Source organism: Triturus cristatus, chromosome 11 (genome assembly GCF_964204655.1).
Source record: "Triturus cristatus chromosome 11, aTriCri1.1, whole genome shotgun sequence".
Lineage (NCBI taxonomy): Eukaryota > Metazoa > Chordata > Amphibia > Caudata > Salamandridae > Triturus > Triturus cristatus.
The window spans coordinates 434,840,824-434,862,241 of record NC_140594.1 but is presented as its reverse complement, the minus strand read 5'-3'; the positions used below and the strand labels follow the sequence as shown (position 1 = coordinate 434,862,241).

Here is a 21,418-nt window from a genome sequence, read left to right as displayed (position 1 = left end):
ACATAAAAGGCTCCCAAAAATGCTGCACCAGCCCCTGAACCCAGTTGCAGCAAGTTCTTGAATCCCAAGAGGTGCCTCTCAGGTCCTGTAACCTGGGTGTGGCTCACCGATGCTGGAATTAAGATTTTGGGCTCTATGCGACTGTGAAAGGGCCCATTTGCACCAAGACCTTGCTGCTTGCACCGCAAATCACTGCGAAGCTCTGTGAGCCCAACTCTTCACATTGCAGCATCGACCGCTCGCTGGGACTACCAACGTGAAGCTCCAGCAACACCTGCCCAGAACGCCAGTCTGCTCTTCGCTGACAGCCTCCTGCGACGCTCTTCCTACTCCATGTGGGCTCTTAAATGAGAACAGGACTCTTGCCATGAACTTGATAAAGTAAACTCCAGCGGGCCGAACCTGGTGACTGTATCCGATCCGCACTCCAAGTGTGACTTTGTCCTGGTCCAGTGCGACCAAATACTACTGGTTGGCACTTAATGCTTTTTGTCACTATTTACTATCACTATTAACCAAAAATCTTTTAAAAATTCATAACTCTGATTCTACCTATTGAATTTGTCATTATTTTGGTCTTGTTTTATTTATTAAATTGTACTCTATTTTTCTAACTTGGTGTGGGATCCTTTTTGTGTGGTGTTTTCACTGTTTTACTGTTTGAAGTGTTCCACAAATACTGTGCAAATTGCATCTAAGTTAAGCCTGACAGCTGTGTGCCATGTTACAAGAGGGTTGAGCACAGGTTAAATTAGTGTTGGCATGCGCCTCATCCTGACAAGAATTGCTGCTTGACCAGGGCTCACATCCATGTCAAGTACCAACCCAAGTTGTAGCAGATTAGCAAACAGTATATAAATAAAGCATCATTTCAAATTAAAAAATGTTCCATAAACATTGAGGAATTTGAAATTGGAGGCTAACAAATAAGTTGGCATCCTCAGATTAAATCTTGGGAGGAGTGACAATGCAAGAAAGAGAATATAATGTAAATGGTGGGTGTCCTCCATTGAAGTTAGAAATGCCCCAACCTTCCCATTCAAACGAAAATTTTGATTACTTTATATGTGTCTGTGTGTCTGTGATTCAAATAAACTTTTTCAGAATTTGTGTTTTTGTTTTGAAGTTCAAATCATCAAAATTGCTTAAGCCTGGCTTTCTGTAGTGACTCAATAGGGGTCCCCATATTCCAATAATAACTTAATAGGGGCCTACGGATTCCAGTAATGACTAAGTGGGGGTCCACAAAAGTCCAGAGATTAAGAACCTCGCGTGGGCAATCCATTTATTATTTCCTAAAACAGAGTGGATACCATGTATTTATGCACAATACTTTCTCATGAAGGCTAGGAAGTGACAAAATCCATTTTTCACCAGACTGGAGTAGAGCTGAGTGGGCCCTGTGGCAAATTTCAGATTCTGTTCACTGCCAGTGAGTTAATTATCGCCTCCTGGAAACTCACAAACTTGAAAAAATTTAGGCGTGAGTGTTGGATTTGTGGGGAGTGGGGTGAGAGAAACGAATTTATTTTTGGTCAATTTCATGTGTACAGTACTTGCACCATTCATTGCAAATATTTTGTGTACTATACTTACTTTGTGTCGCATACTTCAGCCATTGATTTATTTTGCCTAAAAACTTTGAACCCTTGGCTTGAGGCATTGTTAGTCACACTTGGATAAGCCCACATGAGTACTTTTGTGGCACTGTTTTTCTATCTAGTTTTTTAGGTGTCTGCCTCCACGGAAATGCAGTAGGGACTACTTCACTCTCTGCAGGTGGCCAGGTCCCACTGGGGAGCAAGCACAGACAAATGCATCTAAAAAATGGATTTTGGAGAAAATAAGGGCTGCTTTTTCTGTGACATTCATTTCTCTGATGCTTTTGTCTTCCTATTGGCTTTTTGCCACTGCTTTCATAGGGAGGTACTGCACGCCAATGTTTAATCAGCATTACGTATTTCAGAGTAGGGTGTGTTAGATATATCATTGTAAATGGAGCAAGAGTTCCAAGTACCTTGGGATGGGAGTGGGGGCACATTGTTTTTCTATGGTTTATATCATCAAGTTCCTATACAGAGCTTTACAATAATACACCCTGGCCAAATGCCATCTCGCTTCATAAACAAGTCATACTATTTACTGCCCCTCGTGCCTACTACATGATGATATCTAGCATCTAAAGGAGGCTTGGGCTGACATGCTGACAACATGTGTGGTAAAAATGTATGTAGAGAGGAAATCACTCAATGGTGTGAAGTTAATGACATTCAATCTGTCATTTTGCTGAGGGCTCTGGAGTGCGGCCAAGAAGGCGACGTGGCAGAGACCACGCAGGCTGGAGTATGGCATCCCAGCACGCATTGCGTGCCACCACCTCCAATGCCGCAAGACTCTGGCCACAGAGTGCAAGCACTGGTGCAGTGGCATAGCATGTGTGCCAAGTGGGGTTAGAGCACCTCAGAAAATCACACCACCCTTGGTTTGGTAGAAAAAAGCACCCACATTTAGGGTGATGTGGCCCCCTCAAACCAGAGGAACCTGGTACCACTGCACCTGCTACACTATTGATAACTAAGTCCCTGCATTCGTGGTACGGGTAAAGGGTCATGTTTGAATAAGAATAACTTACTCCCCTAAATATACCACACATAATCTTGCCTAAAGAGACATTTTAGCATCAATAGATTTGGCATGTCAATATAGAAGTTTTGCTATTGTGCAAATCCCTCCTTTTTAGCAGCAAGTGACTTGGACATAGATGAACCTCGATTAGGGGTAGCAGCTGTTGCCCATGGCTATCCCTTTGGTACCCTGTGGGTTTGCATCTGCTACCACTACCAGGGGTCACAAAGGCAGCTGTTGGAACAGGTAGGAAATAGGGCCATAAGAGCCAGGCTTACTTCAAGTTGTTTCCACCACTGTCCTTCCCAATGCCCCTCTGTGTCAAGAAAAAGGATATTGGGGGATTAGGGAACACAAGGAGTTGAATTGTAATGTCATCAGTGGTCAGAGGATATGTAATGTCGCTTTCACTACCCTTGCTCCTGCCAATTTCGTGAAAGAACGACCACATGGTCATGGCCCTAGTAGCTGTAGAGAAGGGATTGCAGGGCTTAAATGTAACAATTAGTCCAAGGTGCCATGGTGTTAGCTTTGCTTTAATAAATGGAGCAATTCCATTACATATTATTTATTCAAACCAATATTACGAGTCTATCACTTTTGTGCCTATTGTAGACAATAAACAGTTGTTCTCGGAACAACCTTGGCCACAACACCACCAAACTGGAGGCAAAGAAGTGTAAAATAACATGAATAACAGGCCTTCTTCACCTATGCACTCAGGATCTGGAATGATATGTCTGTATCCATGAGTACGGCCCCAATCTTCCTCCATATTAGGAAAAAGCTAAAGGCACATCTCTTTAAGGCACACTACATCATGATAGAGTAATAGTCCACTCTGACAGTCCACTCTCCCTTTTAGAAACCAGCCGCCTCTCAAGCCACACAGTGACTGTGCCTTTGACCCTGCACAGCACGCCACTGCCTTTCAGCTGGGTTTGTGCTATACAAATACCATATTCATACAAACATACATACACAGTATATAAGCATGCAGACTTAGTAGAGCTACAGACTTTTAGGGGATCAAATTCTAAGACTAGATCCTGTAATACGGTGCAGGTCGAGTCCTAATTGGAACTACCCACTCATTGTAGTAACCAGTGCTTAAATTGGACTGGTGGTTTCCTGTGCTCGGCCCCAGCACAAGATTGTCAATGTCCACACTTATGCCATTTTGCCACATATCTATCTAATTTAGAGATAGGACAACAACAGTTGTTTTTTCATTCAATGTGTCTTAAAAATGGCTAATACCTGCTGACTAATCCATTCTTACAGCTTTGGGTGCCTGGAATAGTCGAAGTTGTCACACTTGTAGGAGTGTGGTGGTTAGTAGTTTTGTTGGTACTTTCATTGTCAGTGCTGACAAGGGCAGTGGGTGGTGCAAGATGGAGTGGCCTCCTGACAAGGGCCCTGGTACTTATTTTTAAGTACTGGTGATAACTATTGAAAAACAGACATGATAAAATCTTAATCATTACTACAACCCAAAATCAACAACTTTTCAATACTTTTTTTCTAGAAGGGTGCCAATTAGATGGAAAACACTCCATGTATGTATCCAAAAGGATCTCTACTTTTATGATTTACATTTTTTGGGGCACTTTTCTTGGGGACAAATCTAGAGAAGAATGATACTGCTTCATCAACTTCTGAATAGGTGGTGTCTAAAGTAGATGCAGGAGTGAGGTATTCAACATTAACACAAACTGTGTAAAGAATTTGCATATAGGCTACCTGCATTAACATGCATCTAATGTGGATTTCCTGCACATCTGACAGAAATCTAGTCTCCAGGACCTATGTTGAACAGGCCTGGTCTAAAAAGGCCATACACATATAAATAAATGGCCCGATGACACCCAATTGTCCAACAAATCTCATCAGAGTTTAAAAAACACAGCGCAGACTGAACCAATTATGTTTACTGTAAAGTCCTGCCAGGCTGGACTGAGAACGCAAATCGGCCTGGCAAGTGAATTGGACCGGCTGCAGGGGGGAAGGTGGGGGAGATTGGGTGGTGTGCGTGGAAAACGCTGCAGCTGCTTTTGTTACAGGGGGCTGATATTCCAGTCACAAAAACGTCAACCCAGGGGTCTAAAACCAGCCCCCACCCTGGTGGTGCACTGGGGAAAAGCCTGGTGCCCGCTATGGTCAGTCCGGCCCTGAAGTCGTGGGTGGGTGACATAAAATAATGGTTTAAACCAACACCAGAAAGCTGAGATCCATACTAATGAACACTAAATCAAAAGAGACCTCTAAGACTAGAGAAGCAACCCCCAAAATTAGAGCCAAACATGGACCGCATACCCAACGGCAGTGAAGAGTGTTGGCACAGATCGACACTTGCTGGAGGAGTGGTTGGCTGCATAATCAGAAAGTTTACAAACTAATTTCTGCCCCTCAAAGGCGTATTTGGTTGGAGCAGAAAAAAGTCACATGTCCAGCTTGACTGTCACCTTGCTGAATCGATGGCGGGGTGGGAAATGTACAGATTTCCCTCTTGGCCAATCCGCTCCTGTTTCGATGACTTCAGTCAATAGTGCACATTATTTTATTTTTTTTAAAACATATTTTTTATTGATTTTCTAAGTATTACAATTTCTGCCAGTATTTATATACAGTATGTAAATCACCATTAACATACCAGGTATGGAATCTCGGTAGAAACTAAACAATTACATTCTGGTCGATAACATATTCTTGGTCGTATTTAACAGGTTTTACACAGTTATCTCCGTTAATTGTTATGTACATCACATTTCCAGTTCTATCGTATACATAACAGTGCACATTATATGAAAACTCTTAGAAAAGTGACCAAGGGCCTGGTTACGAGTTTTGGCGCAGCAGCGCCTGCTGAAATCTGCCTGCGCCAAACCTGAGCATAGACTGCCGCCCGTATTACGAGTTGTAAAAGTATAACTCGTAATACAGTCGGCGGTCCTCTGGCCTTTCCTATGGCAGTGCCTTGAAAACAGGCACCTCAATGGAAACGGGCAAAAAGTTCCACCACGACATGGACAGTGACATCCATGCCATGCTGGAACTGAGGGGAATACAGACTCCTGAATGAATCCCCATGGAAGGGAGTGCATGGAGCCCCTGTAGGCCACCCTTTGTTCCTGCACCACCCGCATTTTCATGGTAGGGTTCTGCTACGGAAAGGCTGGCGGTCCAGGAACTCAAAATATGCTGAGTGAGACTGCGCCTGTCCTTGCTCATCATAATAAGCTGAGGCGCTCCTGAGCCACCAACAGAGAATGACTGTTCCCTGGTGGAGCTGGAAGTCCACCGCCGATGCGATTTTCAAAGCCCTAATTGGCAAAATAGTGGACTGCCACTCCTGCTCCACTCCGTGTCTGCCGGTCGAAAGACCCCCAGACTCGTGACCAGGCCCCTAGACACTACAGGTCTAGAGCACAGTCTTCAGTGTTCCCCCTCTAGGGCCATTATAATGGTCACCATTCTGGAATTTCGCGGTCTGTATAATCGAAAACGTTAGCAGGAAGAAGTTCAGATCTCATTGGCTGCCAAAGAGGTAGAGGTGCATTCAAGGAGTAATGTTAGATTTTGTCAAAAAAGTAAATGTGTGCCAAGTTACCTCTATGCACATTTCATGAGCATAAGGCCAATGTTATATCACAAGAAAAAGGTGATAGGTTGGCAGGCTTTTGAGCCGTAGGCGCTTGGTGATGCGTCACTGGTTGTGGTGGGGTCATTTTGACTCAGTATTGTCTTATTCTTAAATACTAAGGGGCTGATTTATGTTCCCTGGCGCATCCCTGCAAATCAGCATTTATACGCCAGGGAAGATGCGTCACGAAAGTTTACCCTTGCGCCACAATAGATGCGCCGCATTTACAATGCAGCGCATCGTGGCGCAAGGATAAACAGATGCGTGACGCATCTGATGGCGGAAGGTTGGCGCATTGCTGGAGTTGCGTCGCAAGTGCGACGCTGCTCCAGCAAGGCTCGGGGGTGCCCTATGGTTACAATGCTGCGTCAATCCTTACGCCTGCTTCAAGCAGGCGCAGGGTTTTGACGCAGCATGGGCCTAAAAGTGACTGAGTGAAATCTTGTGGATTTCACTCACCCACTTTTCGGAGGCGTTCCTGCGCCGGAACGCCCCCCCCTGTGCAGGTACACCCACATGTGGCGCAAGCTTCACAACGTGACGCATCTCCCCAGATGCGTCACGTAGTAAATGGGGCGCAACATGGCGCAGGGTTTACGCTGCCGCTGCGTCACAAAAGTGACGCAACATGCCGTAAAAGTGGCGCAAGTCCATTATAAATCTGCCCCATACAGTCTTTTGAAATCTGTTTGGAATAAGCACCTCTAAAGCCTTTCATGATGAAAACCACACTCCTATCTGTCTCGATCAGGTCCTCGGGAAATTAATTGACTAGTTAATCAGAAAAAAAGTCCATAAACTGTTGCCCTATGAGGGTTAAAGAGCGCGCAGTGCAATTCCTCAAAATTCTTACATAAATCACAGGCTTCAAGTGGGGCAGGTACACTTAATTCGATGAGGTATGGGCCTTCTCCCCTAGTGCAGAGACACCACTTTGAGGTATCGGGGCGCTCTACGACTTTAAAATCAAATCATCCCTCTCTATAAAACGGAAGCTCAGTTATCTAAAACCATGCCTTATGGCCTGTTTTCCCAAAATATGGGGCTTATTTACAAGCCCCATGCGCCACTTTTGCGTCATTTTTTATCATGGGAAAAGTGAAGTACGGGTGGCGCAAGGGGCTTGTAAATCTGCCCCTGTGTTTCTAATTGCTGGTCTGTCGCAGGAGCACACTCTCCTGCCGCCCTAGATCCACAGTGCTGCCCCCTGCAGGGGTGTCACGTGGCTCCTTCGGCCCATGTCAACAAGTAGAACTTCCGCCGTGAAGGTGGGGCCTTTTCTTGAGCAATCCTTCACAGAGCTTCTATTTCGAGCTGCGCGCGGAGGCCATTCACTCTCTGCACACGGTCAGGTCATGCTGTATGTTGATGGCATTCCATGTCCGCCTGTAAAACAGCTTTGCAGAGAGTCTACAGTGGTCAATCTTAAAGGGAAGTTGGCTGCAAGAAAACTAAACCGGACAAAGCCTTCTTTTTCTGTGACAGGAAAGCGACCTATCTCATCGCCAGTGTCAGAATGTGCAAATGTTTACAAAATGCTCATTAAGAGAGGGAGGATTTCGAGATAACAACAGAATCTGCCGAACAGCCTACATTGTCCAGATAAGAGCGTCAAGGAAGCCATAGGAAGCCATGTTGTCTCATTAATGGAAACTGTTTTTTGGAGGGGAGGGGAGAGTTAGCGATAGGGAGGGGGTGGGAGAGGGAGAGAGAGAGTGAGGATGGTCACAAGCAACAAACGAGGGCTCTCCAAACTTGTCAACTTCAGATGACACGAGCTGTGCATTCCCCAGTGGATAAAACAGCCTAGGAGGGCGCAGAGTGAAAGCCATTTGAGATAAGTCGGTCGAGGACAGGAAGGAAAGGGGGAAAAAACAATGGATTCTACGGCTCTGTATTTTTTTGCTGGTCTGTGTGTGCTGGTGGAATTGGGAGCCTGCAGCCCCATCATGAGCCTGGAGGATTCGCTAACTGACGAGCGCCCACTGTTCGACGAGGTCCTGACGGAGCAGGGCGGCTTGGATTTCGACACCCTGCTTGAGAGCATGAAGGATGAGTTCTTGAAGACCCTCAACCTCTCGGGGATCCCGGGGCACTCGCTGGTTAAGGTGGATCCACCAGAATACATGCTTGAGCTGTACAACAGGTTTGCCACGGACAAGACCTCTATGCCATCGGCCAACATCGTTCGCAGTTTCAACAATGAAGGTAAGTCGGTGCACCTTAATGATTCCTTGACAAAGGTTCACTAGCTTCACAAAATACCTTTTACTCAATACTTTTTTAGCCTCATGGAATTTACCTTCTGTTCACCTTTCGGGTCAAGGGAATGACCAACCTCAACGGTATTGCAAGGGTGGTGGATCAGCCACACATGTGTGTGTTCTCTGAACTCACAATGAAAGACTGCGGAGCATAATTGGATGGTTGGCTATGGAGGCAGGAGAGACTTGCAAAAGAAGACATAGATCTCTCTACTTAGGGAACATCCTAGGGATCAAAAATCTAAGGTGGGAAGCAGACGTCCATCGATGAACTTCGTAGATGTTTCACCGAGTCCACGGAGTTACAGTGGAGGTTTACTTATATGGAATGGTGTGGTGTAGAGGGTGGTTCATTATTTACAGGTCTGTTTAATTGCACTGAGTTTACTTCACAGAGCGAGGCAAGTAATTCACTGTTTCGCATCACAGAACAATCGTACCTTGGAGAAGAGGAGCACTTATGGTACAAGGTTATTCTTGTCTTCGCAAACAAATTTGCATTCACTCATTTTAATGCACTTTCTTCAGTTGTGTAAAGTAGGTCCCTGAAGTCCTGCAAGTGTGGAGGAGCACCAAGTCTTAAAGGGTGCTTGCTCGTCCATGGTCTTTGTCTATACGGGACTCTGATTTCCTTGGCAAACATGTTAACTCAAAGAAGTCATGCAAACATAGTTCTGCATTCATGGCTGTCACAACAATGTAGACTGACGTGTGTGAGTTGACTTGAAGGCATGGTGCAGGTGTACCTAAAGCCCACCTTTGTTATTCATGGATAGACTTCTCCGAAGAGAGCACAAAACTCTAAAATACATTAATTCTGATTTTTGGTTAGGTCAGTGGATTAACCCTTTGCTAATCCATACTTACAACCGCTGCCATGGCAGTGATTGGAAATCAGTCACATTTAGCGTTGTGTGCCGGGGTGGCAGAGCCAACAACATCAAAGTGGCTGTATGCCCATGGGAGGTTCAATTTTGGAGGAGAAAAGTTTCAGTGGAAAATCCACCACCATCTGTCCATGCTGGTGGAAATTCCATCAGCAAATATGGGTGTTGGGAGTGCACCTCAAAGTGGTGCACAATGTCAGTGTCCCTAACACTTGACAGGCCTGGTTCCTGTCCCTGCATACTGGGGACACTATTTTCAGGAAAATCCACCAGCTTGCATGGAGTTATCGCCGTCAGATAATGTGGCGGTACAGTCATTGTTGAATGATCCCAACCAACAAGCCACTATAGGGGGCAGCCATATCGCTGCTAGTGCGGACAGGGAATCTGGTGCGTTTGGCAGGGTCTCCACTACCACCCACAGAACATCAGGCATCTGTCTAATTAGAATGACTCTTGCCCCATCAACCCAGGGGCTAACTGAGGTCTAGCCTTATGCATGTCAGCCCAGTGAAACTGCATAAAGCAGATTGTTGAAAAAAAGGGCGGAGATGCCTTCCAAATATCCACTTGTTGAATATTTATAAATGCTTTTCGACTCGCTTTTTTTTACCATCAGTTTACAGGCGAAACCATCCCACCAGAGGTCAATTTAATGTTTTTTTCTGAATATTTTAATCAGCTGTCATCATGTCACTTCTTGCACATCGGAGCCAGTTGTCAGTGGGAGATTTGAGAAGGGCGTGAGGTTTATTTTTTTAATGTTACTGATGACATTTCAAAAGGCAAATTTAAAAAGTAACACAAAATACAGAAAAAACCTTCATAAATAATACACGATTGTCACTAAAGATTTCTCTTGGGTTCTAAGGATGATGTTTTCTTGAGGAAGTGGTTACAGGGCCCTCTGGGACCCAAGGCAGGGACTACCAGTAAGTAACAGTGGTTATAGGCGAAGGGTACCAGCACTGATTTTGGAGACTAAGACGTATTGTACATCATCAAGTAAGAAAGAAGGAGTAAGAGAGAGAGAGAGCTAGGAAAACAGAGCAGGGCTGGGAAAGAGCTTTGAAAAGTGAGATATAAAGAGAGGAAGTTTAAGGTGGTGAAAGAGAGGCAAGAGATGGAATCAAGAAGAGGCAAATCTGGTGTCCAGGAGCTCCTGCATTCGGGAGCATCATCTCCAAGAAAAAGATTGTCCAGCTTCATTTATTTGTGGTGAAAGTTCAATCTGAACCGCAGAGCAATATAAAGGAACAACCCCCTACAAGAGGAAATGAGATGCAGTGGGAGTGCACTCTGCGACATTTTGTAGGAAGAGGTAAAACAGGATAGATTAAGAGTGCAGTATGCGAGTGAGTTTTGTTTATGTGCTACATACTTCAAACTAAATCGACTCCACATTGTTTGCATTAGGGGTATGAAAGTCAGGGCATGAGCAAAGAGTCAGCATTAGAGCAAAGGAGGCTGAGATAGTCGATTGCAAATTTGTATTTTTACTATCAAACTTCTTAAAGTTCAATGGAAAACCTTGCAAACTTCGCAAAATTGCAAAGTTCTGCACTCTGCAACATTAGATTAAAAGCACAACATGTTGCAAAAGGTAAATTTGCAGAGAAAAATAATCAGCATACATGTGCCGTTGTGCAAAGAAAAACACTGCAAAATCTAAACTTGTAGAGAAAACTCCAGCACACATTTTCCATCTTGACTAGGTTTGATTAGAGTGAGAATAATCGCACAATTCCGTGAAACGGTTCGTGCAACGTGCAGAAAGATGTTTCATGGCCACAGGTGAACTTAGACAGAGAATTTAGCAACTTTTACAAAGAGCACATGGCTTTGCCGGAGGTATGTCGTTACAACGCACACTTTTACAACGCATGCACTTACAACGCATTTTTTACAACGCAAAATCCATTACAACGCATTGCATTACAACGCATGACACTACAACGCATTTTTAAAAACTACCTTTACAACGCATTCCATTACAATGCATACTACCTTTACAACGCATACCATTACAACGCATAATATTAAATTGCATTTAAGGTAAGTATTAGATAGTATAGGGGTAAAAATTACTTTTCTAACTCCAGGGGGTGCAACAGTAGGGTAAGTGTTGGATAGTATAGGGGTAAAAATTACTATTCTAACTCCAGGGGGTGCAACAGTAGGGTAAGTGTTGGATAGTATAGGGGTAAAAATTGCTATTCTAACTCCAGGGGGTGCAACAGTAGGGTAAGTGTTGGATAGTATAGGGGTAAAAATTACTATTCTAACTCCAGGGGGTGCAACAGTAGGGTAAGTGTTGGATAGTATAGGGGTAAAAATTACTATTCTAACTCCAGGGGGTGCAACAGTAGGGTAAGTGTTGGATAGTATAGGGGTAAAAATTACTATTCTAACTCCAGGGGGTGCAACAGTAGGGTAAGTGTTGGATAGTATAGGGGTAAAAATTACTATTCTAACTCCAGGGGGTGCAACAGTAGGGTAAGTGTTGGATAGTGTAGTGTAATATTATGCGTTGTAATGGTATGCGTTGGAAAGGTAGTATGCGTTGTAATGGAATGCATTGTAAAAGTAGTTTTTAAAAATGCGTTGTAGTGTCATGCGTTGTAATGGAATGCGTTGTAATGGATTTTGCGTTGTAAAAAATGCGTTGTAAGTGTAGTGCGTTGTAAAAGTTGCGTTGTAAAGGTTGTTCCCCGGCTTTGCCATATAGTAACGCCTTTGCACATTCTAGGCAGAAGTCCCTACAATGACAGAAAATGTGGAAATGGTCACCAGAAGCAGCTAAGAAGGCCTCTCAGATGTCATGCTCTTTCAGTGTGTGGCCTCTCTTCAGGGACTGTCACCAATGATTATGGTCACATCAGTGAGCTACTTCAGAGGACTGCATGCTACCCGCAGGGATTCTTTTATCTATAATATTTGCATGCAAAAAGCAACATTGGCTCATCTTTTAAGTATTTTATTCTGTTGTAATTGTTAAAATAAGTACCAGTGAGCTAGACAATATTAGCATCTGCGATAAAGCACGTGTGTGTCATAAAAATAGTCAGCATTATAACATTTTTGTGCTTTTGTTTGAAGTAAACTGCCATCCCGGGAAAGTTGATAGAGGTGTTGAGTCATTGCACAGAGCCGACTGAGAAATATGCCAAGTGACTCAGGACCGATTGAAACCTGTACCACACATTTGAGCCATCGTAGCAAAGCACACACTACTTGGGCATTTAAGTAACTTGCCATCTCCTGCATGACTACCAGTCTGGCTTCAGATCATGCTGCAGCACGGAGACCACTACTGTCTCTTGTCATCTTCAACCCTTTACATGAAGCTGCTTGATGGTGTGCTCACGGATAACAGCATCAAGATTCATCAATACGCCGATGAGGCAGAACTCTACTTAAAAGTCTCACCTGCTTCACACATCCAACACCCCAAACACTGCTTGCACATCATCCAGCACCTACCTGAAGCTCACCTGATATTTACACGCCCCTATCGCCACCGGAGCGTCACTTTTTTTGATGCTCTGGTGGCGTAGCGCCATTTTCCATATTTACCAAGGTGGTGCTAAGCCACTTAGCGTGGCTTAATGCCACCTTGTAAATATCGCCCTTTCTGCTGCAGTGGGTGTTAATGTGGGTGTTCCACCGCGAACACCCATTGCTTTTTGATACTGCCCCAGATTCACAAGTCTAAGGCTGCACCAAAAACTAACGCCATGGAATACCAGGTGTATTAGCAGGTGTGCAGCATCCTGCAGCACACATGGAAAAAGCAAAAAGCAAGTAGAAATTACAAATGCACACATAGAAGGTGCAAATCACCATTACTGATTGTTTACGTGCAGAAAGTTTCCCTTCCTGCACATAAATAATCATCACTGCAGCACAGGCACCCTTGCAATGGCAGGGTGCCTACTCTGACACTAGACAGCTTTTTTTGCACCAGCACTAGTGGAAACACAGAGGTATGCTGTTTTCTTGTGAATACGGCACATCCCGGCATTTTCAAAATGTCGGAGCGCGGCGCTGCCAAATGTGGCCCTGCATTGCGCTCCAACATGTTTTGCGAACATGCCCCTATGTCTGTTATATGCAAAGAACAACCAACAAGATTGAGTACAAAACTGGCTCGATATGAACCTTGATGGCTTCAAAACCCAACTTTCACAGAACGGAAGGTCACCTGTATTCATCCTGGACACCAGCCTCACCCTCAAGGTACACATTGCCAATAACTGTCTGGGACCAGCTCTCTGGGTTAAAGAAAAACAATTTGTTTCTTCCAGAAAGTGAATTGAGAACTGGTATTAAAGCCCGTATACCCTCACATATGGATGTGGTGATGCTTTACTCCGTGGCCTCCCAGACTCCTCACTCGCACCCCTAAGAGGCATCCTATGTGCCACAGCACATCTCATCCAGGGACTGAAGAAATATGATCACATCACTCCCTTCTGATGGAACTCCATGTGCTCCCTTTCCAGCCTCTTCAATTCACAAAACCCGCTGCATCATTTACAAGGCCATCATGGCCAGCACCCCGGCTTATCTTGTAGACAAGCTCACTATCTCTGGAGGTTCTTTACACACCCACAGCCAAGACACCATCAGACTGCAGACCAAGGATTGCAAAAACAGTAAAAACAAGGCAGCAGCCATTTTCCATCCATGCACTCAGGATCTGGTAGAGTATCCCTGTATCCACCAGGATTGCCCCAATACTGCTCCAAATTAGGAAAGGGCTGAAGACTCACAAACAAACACTACATCACCATTCATTAACAATCCACAACCCTGCTTCCTCTCTTATTTCTTATTGACTTTATGGTTGTACATCAGTCCGCTGCCGCGTGGCTAGGTTTGTGCTATAGAAATAGCACACACATACAGAGATTTAAAGAAAAACCTTGAGAGCGCTGATATGGCCGCCATTGCTGTGGTTTTCCTATTGTGGTGATGGTTGCAGGCTTTTTTTTCAATAAATGTGTCGACCTGATTTCCTAATTATCCCATCGCATCCCCTTTCTGTGCATTGCACCTGATACTTTGTGGTTCCTCTTCATAGGTTGCCCATGCTCCTTTAAGCCCACCAAGGCAAAAATGTTGGGGCAGCCGTAATATTTTGCTTTCCGTGGCACCGTTTCCCCACCTCTTTTCTGTTTCCCACTACCTCCTACCTCTTTTAAAAGCTCATCCGATCCTCACCGTCGTGCAGTCTCAGCATAGGTTGGACCTACCCCTTATTTCATACTGAAGCTGCCACATTGGATCAGCTGTCACAGGTTGGTTTTCTGAGGGTATCTTAACCCCTCATTCCTCAAAGCATCCTGTGCTCCCCCGCGGTCTCTTTCACTCTTCTCACACCTTGGCAGGGCATTGGCAGGAGGTGTGCTTCCAAAAATTATGTCAGCAGAAACCCTCCATTTTTGCAGTGGATCCTCAAATCAGATGTGTCCTTTGAAATTCCATCCCTGGACTTTTAGCTATTTGACTCCCTCGTGCTCCATAGGTAAAGTATTGCCAGCCAGAACCGTGGCAATTCTCAGCAGAGATGTCAAGGCTAAGAGTCACCCAGAATTTGATTTCTGAGGGTTTGGACCAAAGGTTCACATGGAATACTCGTAAAGTGTATTTGACCACTGAGAAACGGTTCAAGACTGAGGATGTGCTCGAGGAACTGAGATTTCTATGTTATGCGTGAAAATGTGCTTTTGGGCATAAAACTCACACTAACTAAATGGCATTGTGCGCCAAGAAATGAGACTCTCACCCAGTGGTTATGTTATGTTATGTTAACTGGTATTTGTATAGCGCATATTCACCGGCAGGTCTCTTAGCGCTTTGCACTGCATGAACCTATGCATTCACTCAGTCTCTGTGCACCCCTATATATGGGTTGTCTTACCATGAGTGCTTATTATGGTGCAAGCTTGACATTACAGCTGTCCCCTGGCGTAGTGTTGAAAATTCTTTAAAATATACGTAGAGTAGAATGTCGTTCCAACCCTTTCACCTCATACTATTGGCTGTTTCATGTTTCATTTCACCTTCTCAAAAGACTTCCTTTTCGAATAAATAAGGGGCTATTTTACACCTGAAAAATATATACTTAATGATCACAGAGTTTCCCGCATTCGATTTTATAACTCCTAATTCCATGCTTTACAGAAAGAAACCTTTTTTGCTACTTTTCCCCAGTGTTAGAAAAATTAATAGGTCTGGCGTTATTGTGGTTAACAGCATTTGTACATGCAACACAGGCCAACAACACTAGTGCATGCCTTTGATTGCATTTATTATCACATTAAAGCCGGACCTATTGACTTTGCCAAAGCTTATTCGTTGTGCTCAAGTCTCATTTGGCTATGCTCCATGATCTGCTCACTGTCTAGTCCATGCATCTTCTAATTCTTGATGCAGGACTACATAACACCGGAACTGGGATGAAATTATACCAGAAGCGCAACATAAGGCATGAAATTCTGTAATTCCTGTAAAAGCGGCAGTCTCTATTTTCTTAATAATCGGCGACTTGTGATGCACCCAGTCGACGATTATAAAGAAAATACATCAGAACTCAACTCTTATAAGTTATTACAGTCCAGTTCTGATATCACAGTGCCTGCTGCCATAGCCAGCAGTTGAGGTGAAAGGCTGGTCAGGTCACGGAGCATAATTGAAGCAGCAGTTTAAAAGCATCAAGAGTGAATGGTGCTTTTCTTTCTTTTGCTTTATTTTAACAGCTTATAATGCCAAGAAGAGAGAGTATGTTTATTTTTTGCACTCCTTAGATAGAGAAATGCAAGAATCTGTCTGCATGTTTCTACACATTCTCGGCTACTACAGCTTTAAAAAACAGAACTGACTTCTCTTGACTGTTTCTAATATCTGTTTGCAACAAATATCTAACAGGTTTTTGATGTGCTTGAGTTTGCACTTGAGGTTCAATTTTTAATGTTTGCAAACATGCTCGCTATTTCATATGAAAGAGCTATGCACCAAGGTTTTAAGTGGATTGTGGGGAAGGTGATGGAGTGACCATGTATTACAGGGATAAAGTAACCCCTGGAATGCATAATAAGGATATTGCAAGTCACCTCGCAGTTCCATAACCTTATAAAGAACTCGATCTTCTGCCTCGTTTTTCTATATGGCTATGCAACTCCTCAGTGACTTGCAATACCCTTATTATATACAACAGGGGGTACTTAATCCCTCACGTAAAACACAGGAGCCTGCAATTTATACAAAATATCCTGTTCTTCAATTTCCTTATTACTGATGACTTCTAACATCTATAGTTGCCTGTAATAACAGAAATTACTTTGCCGATCAATGGTAATAACTTATAGTGGAGTTCTGACATAACAAAACTTTACCTTCTCAAATGTTTTTCTAGATGAACAGTGAGAAGCAGAAATTAATAAATTATGGCCACATATTTAATTTTTGTATTAGTTTTCCTTGGCCTTCAGCCTCATTCCTCTTGGTTGTCATGGAACTCCTCTGTGACTTGCAATCTCTTTTAATGTATGGCAGGGGGTCCTTTATCCCATTTATAATAGGTACTTGAACACAGACAACCCCAAGAGCTCAAGTAGCTACAGCAACATGAAAACCACTGTTCCCTGCATCCTGATTACACCTGTGATCTTAATTCTGAAATGTATAATTAATTTTTGGAGTGGTAATGTATCCACAGGTTTTGCTATGCTCTCGATGGCTGGATATTTGTATCAGGTAGTCCCCTGATTTGTTGCATGGAATGTAGGATTCTAACTAGCATCTGCATAGATTTGGTGGTGGAAATTGCTTATGGTTTGTTGAATATAGTATCTCTTTTGTTTTTCATCTCACCTTGTCATTGACTGTAGATCTTTGATAATGTTTCTGAATTGTATTCAGTGGTGTGTGATAATCAATGTGTACTCGGTTTGTTGTCTTCGATTCTTTGTATTTTAAAGGCTGCTCTTTGGGAAATTATCTCTGGGTAAATTGTAGGGTTCCTACAAATTGTCTGGCAAAGTGTCCTCGAAGTAGAAATGCAGTATTTTGGTGAAGTAGTTTTACTGGTCCTGTGTCCTATAATCCAAGCATTTTCGTAGGTAAGAAGTTGACTGAAAATCAGATATGTCTTTGTCTGTTCAGTTATTTGATGTAAACTGTGGACTATTTTGTAATTGTGGCTTTATCTACGACTCCATATTTAGTAGTAGTCACAATTGTGTCTAGGAAATGAACACATAATTATTCACTCTAAGCAAAAGCAAAACATACCATCATCCATAGCATCATACATTAAGACATTGCTCCAAGACCACAACAATAGCAAAGTATTGCAATACTACAAACTATATCCCCCCTACCATGTAGCAAACAATGGCAAAGTGGCGCTCTATAACACCTCACAACCAGCACCCCCACCTGACGCACATTATTTTGGGACTCATTCCATTGTTGCGTGAAAGCAGCGATGCAACACTTTGCAGTGCGCCCTCCTTGCGTCACAATGGATATTATTTACTGTATGACGCATCATGTGCACAACCCACACAGTCTAGAGCAGTGTAGAATAACCAGACAGCTCATAGGAGGCCATACTGTCGGCAAACGCATACAAGACAAACACCAATGCATAATATCTGTTTAACATAGATGTGGTATAATTGGAAGAAATCAAGGCTGCAAGAGAGTGACAGAGAGTATCCAGAGTTTGGAAAGCCGGGATTTGAAGAAGAAAAGGAAGTCTATAGTTCCATCAAGAAATGTGTCATGGGTGGTTACACAGTGGCAACTACATATTTACAGTTGCAGATACTACTGCTTGACTGGGTATTTTATCATCTAAGATAAGCCTGACTAAGCGACAGAAGGAGCATGATAATGGAGTAGCAAAACAATGGTATTTTGAGTTGGGTGAGTAGGTGGATCTGTTTAATGCGGAGGAGGTTGTCCAGTGTGTTTTTTGGAGGACCAAATGAATGAGACAGCTGCAGTAGTAGGCGGTATGGAGAGAGATCAAGAGGCAGCATGACAACACCCTGCAATAATGACCGACTGGGAGTCCACCAGTGAAACAGTAGTGAGGCAAATCTGTATCTTTCCGAGGTGGAGAAAACATACAATGAAAGTGAAAAGCATTCTGTTAAATTTCTGCAGGTTGGATTCAGATCAGATATTAATAGTCGGCCCTTGTTCACTGGCATGAGAGCAGACATCTTGATTTGTTGACAACCGTACTGGCTGCCAATAGGTTTCTAAGTATAGTCGACAATCCTCAAGGCTAAGCAGATAGTCCGAAATATTATGCTGCCAGGCAGTCTTTCTGGCCATTATAAAATGTAAACTTGTTCATCTGTTGCCATGTATTTATGTGCCATTTATGATTTCTACTGAACAATGACCCATAGGTTGGCATGCCCATAATTTATGATGAATATTGGTCCATGGATTGGTAGGTATGCCCCGAATTTAGGATGTATGTTGGTCCTCAGATTGCTGAAAATATCCAGGTTTTAAAATGTGTAAGGCAAAAATGTCTCATCCAGATTATCCATTTTCTGGAGAACAGTCGAAAGATTAACATTCATAATGGAAAAATAAAATAAAGCTGAGTATTTTTAGAGACAAAATTCAACATGCAGAGGTATTCACACGTGTAGATTTATGCATACGCCTCGGTGGACATGGCCACCATGATGGTTTTCACCAGTGATGGGGACAAATCTCCACCAAGTAGTAGGATTGTGTCTCCATCGCGTTAAGTGTGAGGAGGAGTTTGGCCTTAGGAGACAGTGAATAGGTAGTGTTAGAGCGTTTTTGAAATGTTGCTACAAGCTAAAAAAAATGATCTGAGATCTGCATTAAGAACAATTGTGTGGGAAGCGATAAGTGACCCAAGAAATACCGCAGCACATGATTATTTTAACTTGGTTCTAATCACTTTTAAGGCAAGGTGCTCTGGGCCTTAACCCTTTCTCAATCTGCATTCACTAGAGTTATAAATGGATCAGGAAAAAATATTTCATCCCTAATGGATACAACTGTGCTATCTAAAAAAGCCCATGCATAAATGATGTTAAATTGATCTTCGATCTGTAAATCCTCTCTCTCCTCATCAGATAATTGTTCTTCAAGATAGGGGGCAAGGCAATAAAAGTATTCACTGACATGGTCATACTTATTTTTTGTTTGTCTGTGTCATAGTCTCGTATTTGGGTAGACGGTGTGTGTAATTGTTTGATGTTGTAATGAGTTTCGTTTTTTGATGGGTGTAGTGGATTCCTCTCTGTTCACTCATACCCACCCTTAGAGTAGCAAGTGTGTTTCATGTGTTTGAAGCCTTGACAGACAAAGTGGGTATTTTACTTGAAGTTATAAATTAATGTTGATTTTAATTTTAATTTTTTACAAATATAGTTTAACAAAAATATTTCTTAGACATTTTAAAACATCCTCCATACCAGTGGTTAGCCAAGTGTGGTACTGAGCCTGTTTTGTCTATAGTAGACTTGTAGTAACTTTTGTGAATAACAATTGTCTTACTCTTTTGTAGGTGTGTTTTAGAATTTGCATGTCAATGCCTAAAACCTTCCATAAATGTTCCTTAACCCCAACCCTTTAGTAGTAAATATTCCCTATTTTCCAACTTGTTCCTCCCACATTTACTATAAATATGTTTGCATGCATGTGCATAGATCTCCATTCTCATGGCGGAGATCTTGCACATAAGAGATAGAGCTACGCAGGCAGAGACCCTGGGCCTGAGATTTGTGGATAGCTTCTGTGAGTATGTAAATTAGTTCTATAAGAGTACCTTATCCTGTGCTCTAAAGGCTTTCATGAATTGGCCCAAAGAGAATCTTTTTAATAAAAGTTTGTGGCTAATTTGAATACTACAAAATTATGCTGGAGCAAGCACAAAAGGCGAATCAATTGTAAATATATATATAACAAAAACAATGGGAACGCATGTGTGTTTCTACAAAGGCACTAGTTTGCCTGCATACAAATTTCATTTAAATATGTCTATATTTATATTTCAGCCAGTGTGAGACTAAGTTGAAAGTCGGTAAATAGTTTTTGGGGAGAAAAAGAGGTGTGGGGGGAATCCTAATAGCAGCAGATCATATTTCTTTATGTTTAAACACGTCAGGCAATGTGTGAGTGGATCATCATTAGGATAAAGGAAGTTTGGAAGACCTAGATGTTGATTCAAAAAGGTTTGTCAGAGTACGTAAAAGAGTACTCCTGCAGAACCTCTAAAACGGAAATGGAATGGGAATAACATAGAAATGTGTAGATACAGTTGTTACAGACAGAAAGGACTGTGCCTTCCTATACAGTTGTTCCAGATTGAAAGCACCGTGCCTTCTTATACAGTTGTTCCAGACTGAAAGGACTGTGGCTTCTTATACAGTTGTTTCAGACTGAAAGGACTGTGCCTTCTTATACAGTTCTTCCAGATTGAAAGGACTGTGCCTTCTTATACAGTTGTTCCAGACTGAAAGGACTGTGGCTTCTTATACAGTTGTTCCAGACTGAAAGGACTGTGGCTTCTTATACAGTTGTACCAGACTGAAAGGACTGTGCCTTCTTATACAGTTGTTCCAGACTGAAAGGACTGTGCCTTCTTATACAGTTGCTCCAGACTGGAAGGACTGTGCCTTCTTATACAGTTGTTCCAGACTGAAAGGACTGTGCCTTCTTGTACAGTTGTTCCAGACTGAAAGGACTGTGCCTTCTTGTACAGTTGTTCCAGACTGGAAGGACTGTGCCTTCTTATACAGTTGTTCCAGATTGGAAGGACTGTGCCTTCTTATACAGTTGTTCCAGATTGAAAGGACTGTGCCTTCTTATACAGTTGCTCCAGACTGGAAGGACTGTGCCTTCTATACTGTTGTTCCAGACTGAAAGGACTGTGCCTTCTTATACAGTTGTTCCAGATTAAAAGGACTGTGCCTTCTTATACAGTTGCT

At 42.9% G+C, this 21,418-nt stretch overlaps 1 protein-coding gene across 1 annotated transcript in view; it reads left to right on the top strand.

Moving 5' to 3' along the window:
- Nucleotides 1-8,013: 8,013 nt before the first annotated feature.
- Nucleotides 8,014-21,418, top strand: part of BMP10 (bone morphogenetic protein 10) — a 100,409-nt gene continuing 87,004 nt past the window's right edge. The window contains exon 1 of the mRNA XM_085636338.1: nucleotides 8,014-8,476. Coding sequence (XP_085492464.1) covers nucleotides 8,146-8,476 — 331 coding nt within the window. The 5' untranslated portion in view covers nucleotides 8,014-8,145. The remainder of the gene's footprint in view (nucleotides 8,477-21,418) is intronic.